The sequence below is a fragment of the Odocoileus virginianus genome, chromosome 28 (assembly GCF_023699985.2).
Source record: "Odocoileus virginianus isolate 20LAN1187 ecotype Illinois chromosome 28, Ovbor_1.2, whole genome shotgun sequence".
NCBI classification, from domain to species: Eukaryota; Metazoa; Chordata; class Mammalia; order Artiodactyla; family Cervidae; genus Odocoileus; species Odocoileus virginianus.
Window position 1 is genome coordinate 34,554,422 of NC_069701.1, and position 10,277 is coordinate 34,564,698.

The 10,277-nt window shown below is 42.2% G+C and overlaps 1 protein-coding gene across 7 annotated transcripts in view; it reads right to left on the minus strand.

Moving 5' to 3' along the window:
* The window catches only part of RAB3IL1 (RAB3A interacting protein like 1), a 46,496-nt gene extending 36,244 nt beyond the window's left edge, over positions 1–10,252 (minus strand). For 6 of the 7 annotated variants that reach the window (XM_020916840.2, XM_020916842.2, XM_020916839.2 and 3 more), the window contains exon 1: positions 9,665–10,252. In XM_020916840.2, the coding sequence (XP_020772499.1) occupies positions 9,665–9,693 (29 nt within the window). In that variant the 5' untranslated portion in view covers positions 9,694–10,252. The remainder of the gene's footprint in view (positions 1–9,664) is intronic. The other variant, XM_020916841.2, reaches the window with a different exon arrangement.
* Between the last annotated feature and the right edge of the window lie 25 nt (positions 10,253–10,277).

The window sequence follows — 10,277 nt, forward strand, 5'->3', positions numbered from 1 at the left end:
TTTAAGGCCAAAATTATTCTGAGAGACATTATATAACAAAAGAAGGCTCAATCCACCAAGAAAATATAATAATTATAAACATATATTCATTTAACTTCAAAGCCCCAAAATATCTGAGGCAAAACTTGACAGAATTAAAGGGAGAAATAGCTCAACAATAATAAAGACTTTAATAATTTACTTTCAATAATGGGTAGAACTACAGTTGATCCGTAAACAACATGGGTTTGTAGTGCATGGGTCCACTGTGTGTGGGCTTTTTTTTATAAATGCATACTATGGTACTACACAACATGTGTTGGTTGTATCTGTGGATATAATTGTTGTCATTCAGTTGGAAGTCATGTCCAACTCTTTGCAACCCCATGGACTGCAGCACACCAGGCTTCCCTATCCTTCACTATCTCCCAGAGTTTGCTCAAACTCATGTCCATGGAGTCATTGATGCCATCCAACCATCTCATCTTCTGTCACCACCTTCTCTCCCTGCCTTCAATCTTTCCCAACACAGGGGCTTTTCTAATGAGTCTGCTCTTAGCATCAGGTGGCCAGATATTGGAGTTTCAGCTTCAGTATCAGTCCTTCCAATGAATATTCAGGGTTGATTTCCTTTAGGATGGACTGGTTTGATCTCCTTGCAGTGCCAGGGACTCTGAAGAGTCTTCTCCAGCACCACAGTTTGAAAGCCTCAATTCTCAGACCCAGCACTCACCTTCTTTATGGTCCAACTCTTTCACCTATACGTGACTACTGGCAAAACTATAGCTTTGTCTATGCAGACCTTCATTAGCAAAGTGGTGTTTCTGCTTTTACAGAGGCCCAACTATAAATTTACACACAGATTTTCAACCGCATGGAGAATTGGTGCCCCAACCCTTGCATTGTCCAAGGGTCAACTGTACTATACAAAAGATAAACAAGAAAATAGAAGATTTGAACAATGCTACAAACCAAATAGACCTAACTCTACCCCAAGACAGCAGAATACACATTTTTTCCAAGTGTACAAGAAACAGTCCCTCAAAAAAACCATATTTACAAAACAAAACAAGTCTCAGTAAATTTAAAAACACTGCTCATATGAAGTATTTTCTCTGACCAGAATGAAATTAACTAGAAATTAATAAGAAGGAAAACTGAAAATTTTGCAGAATATATGTGGAAATTATTGTTAATAAACAATATCTTTTGCAACTCTGGCAGTCCAGTGGTTAAGACTTCACACTTTCACTGCAGGGGGTATGGGTTCAATCCCTGATCAAAGGTCTCATGTGCTGCATAGCACAGAAAAACCCCAAAACACAAAACAGACTAAAAAAACCTTTCTTAAATGCCCAATGGATAAAAATGAAATCACAAGGGAAATTATATAGGATAAATGAAAATGAAAACTCAGAATACTAAAACTCACAAGAACTGCAGTAAAACCAGTTCTCAGGGGAAAAGTTATAGCTCTAAACATCTATATTAAAAAGCAGAAAGATTTCAGATCAATGATCTGAACTTCCAACATTTCTTTTATGAACACAAGGAAAATTTACTGAATCATGTAACTGAATGTCTGGCAACAGAATTTGCTTCAGATGTGGATGATTCAGGGGCTAAGTGCTGTCCTTAAGATCTAGAGTCTTTCTTGTCTGCATCCTGGCTTGACTATATTCTCAGATTGATGCTCCTTCTTGGCAGCAAGATGGCTATGGAGTCTCCAACCTCATACTCTTACTCAAGTCCAGCCCTAAATTTCCAAGTTAAGGAACTAGAAAGGGAAGAACAAAACAACACCAAAGTGAGCAAAAGGAAAGTGAAAGTCGCTCAGTCATGTCCGACTCTCTGCGACCCCCGTGCACTGAAATCTCTAGGCCAGAATACTGGAGTGGGTAGTCTTTCCCTTCTCCAGGGGATCTTCCCAACCCAGGAATCAAACCCAGGTCTCCTGCACTGCAGGCAGATTTTTTCCCAGCTGAGTCACAAGGGAAGCCCAAGAATACTGGAGTGGGTAGCCTATCCCTTTTCCAGCTGATCTTCCCGACCCAGGAATTGAACTGGAGTCTCCTGCATTGCAGGCGATTCTTTGCCAGCTGAACTACCAGGGAAGAAAACAATAAAGATTAGAGTGGAAATAAAGGAAATACAGAATAGAAAAGCAGCAGAGAGAATCAGTGAAAACAGAAGAACTTCTTTGAAAAGAGCAACAAAATTGACGAAACTTTTGTTAGAGCAAGGGAAAAAAAACCTCAAATTACTAAAATCAGGAATAAATGGAAGTACATTACTATCACCCTATGGATATAAAAAGGATTATAACAGAATACTATGAATAATTATTTACCAACAAATCAGATTACCTAGATTAAAAAAGACAAACTCCTAGGTACAGACGAACTACTAATACTGACTCAAGAAGAAAAGAAAAATTGGAATAAGCCTATAAGAAGAGATTAAATCAGTAGCCAAAAAAAGAAAGTCCAATAAAGAAAAGGATAGGACCAGACTCCTTCATTGGTGAATTCTCTCAAACATTTAAAAAAGAATTAATACCAATCCTTCTCAAACTCTTCCAAAAAAATAAATCAGTGTGTTTCCTAGATTATGCCAGTATTACCTTGATACTAAAGCCAAAGACATCATAAGGAAAGAAATTTATAAGCCAATATCCCTTATGAATATAGATTTAAAACTCCTCAACAAAATACAAGAAAAAATTTTCCCTCTTTTTTTTTAATTAAAGAAAAGATTCCTTAAATTCTAAAATGTGTTACAGTTTTCAAAACTTTAATGGTTTCTTATAATTCCACAGTACCTCCGTTTTTCCCCTAGCCCTATATTGCCCCAAATAGTCAACTGATACTTATCCCAGGAAAACAAGTGTGGTTCAACATATGAAAATTAATCAATGTAATATACCATATTAATAAGATGAAGAAATTAATTAATTAGGCTGTGTCAGGTCTTAATTGTGGTACAGGGAATCTTTTTTTTTTCTTATTTTTTTAAATCATATTTTTCTTTTTTAAAAAAACTTTACTAATTTTTGGCTGCACTGCATCTTCATTGCCGTATGCGGGCTCTTTCATTTGCAGTGCCTGGCCTTCTCTCTAGTTGTGGTGCAGGAGTTCCGTAGTGTCTGGGCTCAGTAGTTGCAACACTGGGCCACCAGGGAAGTCCTTTGAATTAATTTTTGGCCAAACCACGAGGCATGCAGGATGTGGGATTGCAGCTTTTTTCCCCAACCAGGGGTTGAACGTCACCCTCTGCAGTGGATGCATGAAGTCTTAACCACTGGACTGCCAGGAAAGTCCCTAAGGCTAAATTTTTATAATCTTGGATTTGGCAATGGTTTCTTAGACATGACACCAAAAACACAAGCAGCAAAAGAAAACAATAGGTTAACTAGACTTCCCCAGGTCAGTAGGTGCCCAATACGCTACTGGAGATCAGTGGAGAAACAACTCCAAAAAGAATGGAGAGACGGAGCCAAAGCAAAAGCAACACCCAGCTCCGGATGTGATGGTGATGGAAGCAAAGTCCAATGCTGTAAGAGCAATGTTCATAGGAACCTGGAATGTCAGGTCCATGAATCAAGGCAAATTGGAAGTGGTCAAACAGGAGATGGCATTAGTGAACATTGACATTTTAGGAATCAGCGAACTAAAATGGATTGGAATCAGTGAATTTAACTCTGATGACCATTATATCTACTACTGTGGGCAAGAATCCCTTAGAAGAAATGGAGTAGTCATCATAGTCAACAAAAGAGTCCAAAATGCAGTACTTGGATGCAATCTCAAAAACGACAAAATGACCTCTGTTTCTGAGGCAAACCATTTAATATCACAGTAATCCAAGTCTATGCCCCAACCAGTAATGCTGAAGAAGCTGAAGTTGAATGGTTCTATGAAGACCTACAAGACCTTCTAGAACTAACACCCAAAAAAGATGTCCTTTTCATTATAGGGAACTGGAATGCAAAAGCAGGAAGTCAAGAAATGCCTGGAGTAACAGGTTAATTTGGCCTTGGAGTACAGAATGCAGCAGGGCAAAGTCTAACAGAGTTCTGCAAAGAGAATGCACTGGTCATAGCAAACACCCTCTTCCAACAACCCAAGAGATGGACAACACTACACATGGACATCACCAGATGGTCAATACTGAAATCAGATTGATTATATTCTTTGCAGCCAAAGATGGAGAAGCTCTATACAGTCAGCAAAAACAAGACTGGGGGCTGACTGTGGCTCAGATCATGAATTCCTTATTGCCAAATTCAGACTTAAATTGAAGAAAGTAGGGAAAACTACTAGACCATTCAGGTATGACCTAAATCAAATCCCTTATGATTATACAGTGGAAGTGAGAAATAGATTTAAGGGACTAGATCTGATAGACAGAGTGCCTACTAAACTATGGACAGAGGTTCATGACATTGTACAGGAGACAGGGATCAAGACCATCCCCAAGAAAAAGAAATGAAAAAACACAAAATGGTTGTCTTTTGGAGGCCTTACAAATAGCTGTGAAAAGAAGAGAAGTGAAAGGCAAAAGAGAAAAGGAAAGATATATCCATCTGAATGCAGATTTCCAAAGAATAGCAAGGAGAGATAAGAAAGCTTTCCTCAGTGACCAATGCAAAGAAAGAGGAAAACAATAGAATGGGAAAGACCAGAAATCTCTTCAAGAAAATTAGAGATACCAAGGGAATATTTCATGCAAAGATGGGCTCAATAAAGGACAGAAATGATACAGACCTAACAGAAGCAGAAGATATTAAGAAGAGGTGGCAAGAATACACAGAAGAACTGTACAAAAAAAGATAATCCAGATATCACTGTACAAAACTGTACAAAAAAATAACCCAGATAATCACGATGGTATGATCACTCACCTAGAGCCAGACATCCTGGAATGCAAAGTCAAGTGGGCCTTAGGAAGCATCACTATGAACAAAGTTAGTGGAGGTGATGGAATACCACTTGAGCTATTTCAAATCCTAAAAGATGGCGCTGTGAAAGTGCTTCACTCAATATGCCAGGAAATTTGAAAAACTCAGCAGTGGCCACAGGACTGAAAAAGCTCAGTTTTCATTCCAATCCCAAAGAAAGGCAATGCTAAAGAATGCTCAAACTACCGCACAATTGCACTCATTTCACACGCTAGCAAAGTAGTGCTCAAAATTCTCCCAGCCAGGCTTCAACAGTATGTGAAACATGAACTTCCAGATGTTCAAGCTGGATTTAGAAAAGGCAGAGGAACCCGAGATCAAATTGCCAACATCTGTTGGATCATCAAAAAGACAACAGAGTTCCAGAAAAACATCTATTTCTGCTTTATTGACTATGCCAAAGACTTTGACTGTGTGGATCACAACAAACTGTGGAAAATTCTGAAAGAGATGTGAATACCAGACACCTGACCTTCCTCTTGAGAAATCTGTATGCAGGTCAGAAACAACAGTTAGAACTGGATATGGAACAGACTGGTTCCAAAGTGGGAAAGGAGTACGTCAAGTCTGTATATTGTCACCTGCTTATTTAACTTATAGGCAGAGTACATCATGTGAAATGCCAGGCTGGATGAAGCACAAGCTGGAATCAAGATTGCCAGGAGAAGTATCAATAACCTCAGATATGCAGATGACACCACCCTTATGGCAGAAAGTGAAGAACTAAAGAGCCTCTTGATGAAAGTGAAAGAGAGTGAAGAAGTTGGCTTAAAACTCAACATTCAGAAAATGAAGATCATGGCATCTGGTCCCATCATTTCATGGCAAATAGATGGGGCAACAGTGGAAACAGTGACAGACTTTATTTTGGAGGAATCCAAAATCACTGTAGATGGTGACTACAGCCATGAAATGAAAAGACGCTTGCTCCTTGGAAGAAAAGTTATGACTCACCTAGACAGCATATTAAAAAGCAGAAGCATTACTTTGCCAGCTAACGTCCATTCAGTCAAAGCTATGGTTTTTTCAGTAGCCATTTATGGATGTGAGAGTTGGACTATAAAGAAAACTGAGCGCTAAAGAACTGATGCTTTTGAACTGTGGTGTTGGAGAAGACTCTTGAGAGTCCCTTGGACTGCAAGAAGATCCAACCAGTCTGTCCTAAAGGAAATTAGTCCTGAATATTCATTGGAAGAACTGGCGCTGAAGCTGAAACTCCAATACTTTGGCGACCTGGTGTGAGAACTGACTCATTGAAAAGACCCAGATGCCGGGAAAGATTGAAGGTGGCAGGAGAATGTGGACAGAGGATGAGATGGTTGGATTGCATCACCGACTCAATGGACATGAGTTTGAGTAAACGCTGGGAGTTGGTGTTGGACAGGGAGGCCTGGTGTGCTGAAGTCCATGGGGTCGCAGAGTCGGACACGACTTAGCAACTGAACTGAACTGAGACTTCCTCAAAATTTTAAAAATTTTGTGCATCAGAGGATGCTCTCAAGAAGGTGAAAAGACAACCAAGAGTGGGAGAATGAGATGTTCAACATCATTTGTCATTAAAGAAGTAACTAAAACCACAGTAAGATACCACTACATACACACTAGTATATATACATTTTTTCTAAGGTAGTCAGTAGTCCAATAGTCATGTACAGATGTGAGAGTTGGACCATCAAGAAGGTTGAGCACTGAAGAACTGATGCTTTTGAATTTTGGTGCTGGAGAAGACTCTTGAGAGTCCCTTAGACAGCAAGGAGATCAAATCAATCAATCATAAAGGAAATCAACCCTGAATATTCATTGAAAGGACTGATGCTGGATCTGAAGTTCCAATACTTTGGCCACCTGATGTGAAGAGCAAACTCTTTGGAAAAGACTCTGATGCTAGGAAAGATTGAAGGCAAAAGGAGAATGCGGACAGAAGATGAAATGGTTAGATAGTATCACCGACTTCTCAACATGAATCTGAGAAAACTCCAGAAGATAGTGAAGGACAGGGGAGCCGGGCATACTGTAGTCCATGGGGTCGCAAAGAATCGGACACAATTTAGTGACTAGAAAACAACAACAACAACAAAAGAAAATAAAGTGTTGGAGAGTATGTGGGGAAATTAGAATCCTGATGCAGTGCTGGTAGGAGTGCAAAATGGTATAGTCACTGTGGAAGACAATTTGGTAGTTCCTTGAAAAGTTAACCATGGAATTGCCATATGACACATCAATTTCACTCTTGGGTACATAGAAGACAGAAGTTAAAAAAAAAAGCTTGTATATGAATATACATAATAGACAAAGACACAACAATTCGAATATCCATCAAGTGATGAATGAGTAAAAAAAATTGTGGAACATCCATACAATTAAATATTACTCAACCCAAAAAGGAATGTACTGATCCATGCAAAAAAATGGATGAATCTTGAAAACATTATACTAAATGAAAGAAGCCAAACATAAAAGGACAAGTGCTTTATGATTCCATTTATATAAAATGTCAAGACTAGGTAAATCCATAGAGATAGAAAGCAGATTAATGGTTGCTAGAGATTGGTTGCTAATGAATGGGAAGTGACTGTGTCATGAGAATAAATTTCCCTTGGGGATGACAGAAATGTTCTGGAATTAGATACTGGTAATGGTTGAATAAACTAAAAGCTGCTGAAAAGACTAGAATGAAATACATCAAAATGATACCTTTGGCGATTTTTGTGTTTTTGCCGCTCTTTATTTTCCTGTTTACAATAAGCACGTAGTACAGTAATAAATCTTCCTTATCTCTCTCGTCATTGTCTGAAGCTAGCCTTTCAAACTTTCATGTCCACACAGATCTCCTGTGACCCTTTTAAAACACTGATTCGAATTGAATAGGTCTAGGACAGGGCCTGGGAGTTTGCATTTCTAAAAAAAGCTTTCAGGGCTTCCCTGGTGGCTCAGTGGTAAAGAATCCGTCTGCCAATGCAAGAGACGCAGGTTTGATTCCCGATCTGGGAAGATCCCACATGCCATGGAGCAACTAAACCTGTGTACCACAGCTATTGAGCCTGTGCTCTAGAGCCTGGGAACTGAAACCTCTGAAGCCCACACGCCCTGGAACCCGTGCTCCGCAACAAGTGAAGTTACTGCAACGAGAAGCCAGCGCACCACAACCAGAGCATGGCCGTTGCTCCCTGTAATAAGGGGCTTCCTGATAACTCGGTTGGTAAAGAATCCGCCTGCAATGCAGGTGAGACCCCGGTTCGATTCCTGGGTCGGGAAGATCTGCTGGAGAAGGGATAGGCTACTCACACAAATATTCTTGGGCTTCCCTTGTGGATAATAATAGTAATTCCCTGTAATAAGAGAAAAAACCCCACAGCAACAAACAATCAGTACAGCCAAAAATAAATAAAGGTTAATCTTATCTAGAAAAAAATCTTCAAAAAAAAATAATAAAACTTCTAAATGATATTGTTGCACCTGGACTGCAGACAACCCCTCCTTCCTTTGAGCAGCCAGGCTCCAGAAGTCAACAGTAGGGAGGAGGGGGCGATGGATGGAGCAATTCACTGCAGCTGAGATGCCAGCATAGAAAAGACCATTGCTTCCGGATGACCTCCCCCAGAAACCTAGTGCAGGACATATTTACATTAAAAAGTTATTCACTGTTTATCCAAAATTTGTATGCCACTGACTGTCCTGTAGTTCTACTTGCTGACTCTGGAGCCCTGGCCTGTGTTGGAGAGGGAATGGACCTGGGGTTGCCAGGCAACCTGTGTCCAAGGCCAGTCCAGGCTACTCAAGGCAGCTCGCTCGGTGGTCCTGGTGGTCCCCATGGCTTACTCTTCAGCGACCTGCCCTTGTGTCTTCTACTCCCACTGCTCTTGGGTCTGACCACCTCCTGAGGAAGGCTTGCCTTGAAGCCTTACACAGACTCGGAGCAGGCTGCCCAGTCCAACCAGGAGGCAGCTTACACAGTCATTACCACAAGGGCTTGGGACCAGATGGGCTAGGGTTTTGAATGGAGACAGGTAGGTTACTTACCTTCTCTCTGGGCTTGACATCCACTTGTCACGGGTGGACAATGCTTCCTATTCCCCAGTTCTGATGATGAGCTGAGACCATTTCTAAAAAGTGCTTAGTGCACTGCCTGGGAGGATCCCCTGGAGGAGGGCGTGGCAACCCACTCCAGTATTCTTGCCTGGAGAACCCCTTGGACAGAGGAACCTGGTAAGGCTTCATACAGTCCATAGGATCACAAAGAGTTGGACACAACTGAGGCGACAGCACACACGCACACGCACTGCCTGGCACCCAGTAAGTGCTGAAGACATGGAAGAAACCATTGTTTTCCGTTCTTTTTTCCTCCTACAATGCCCAGCACAACACCAATCTCAGCCAACAGTTAGTGCGTGCTTGTGGAGCTGAACCTCAGGAATCTGCTAGAACAGCAGAGACACTACTCTGACCTGCCTATATATCTCAGCTCTGACTCTAATTCTCTATGACTCAGGGCAAGCCAGTTTCTGCCTCTACACTTTAGTTTGTGTGCAGCCTGTGAAACTGCTTACATGCTCATTCGGCAGATGAGAAAGCTGAGGCTCCTGACTCATGGGGAATGCCTGATAGCACCTTGGGCTCTCACGCTCAGTGTAGTCCCCCTGCGAGGCCCCTCTTCCCCCTCCCCTCCCCATTAGCCCCAATCCTGAGCGGGTGGGTTGAGGGGTGTGGATGGGGTCTGTGCCTCACCTGGCTGACCTCAGGGGGACAGAGTCCATGCGGATGGGGTAACTTGGAGATTCCAGGGTTCTCTCCAAGTCTGTGGTGAGTCCTCTCGCCTTGCATCAGTAGTTGGGCCGGCTCTGGTTTATTCCATGCTATTCCATTGTCATTGGCAGGGCGGGGCTTGGTAAAACTGGACCTGAGTGTGTCCCAGCCTCTCTGCCTCCCTTGGTCCCTGTTGTCTTCCTGCAGTAACCAGAGCTCATGTGTTCATATCTGTGACTGTGAAGTCTGTTTGGCTCTTCAGGGATCAGGGCGGTTGGCTCCAGGGTAGAGGTGTTGTCGACTGTCTTGCTTTCAGGCCCCAGGCTGGCAGGATCCCTCCACTCCCCTGTCCAGCTGTGCCAAGACCTCTCCTTTTCTTTCTTGGCTTCTGCCCTGTTCGTACAGTGATTGGCCCAAGAGAGGGGTATGGGCTGGCAGGTGCCCTACACAGAGCCTGGAGGCAGCATCCAGGCCTGGCTGACCCACCTCAGGGCCCCCTGCCAGTGCCCCCAGCCAAGCTGGGTCCCCTCCTTCCTGCCCGGCTGAAACAGGGCCTGGAAGGGCACAGTGGCAGGCCCTCTGTGATGCTCCTGTT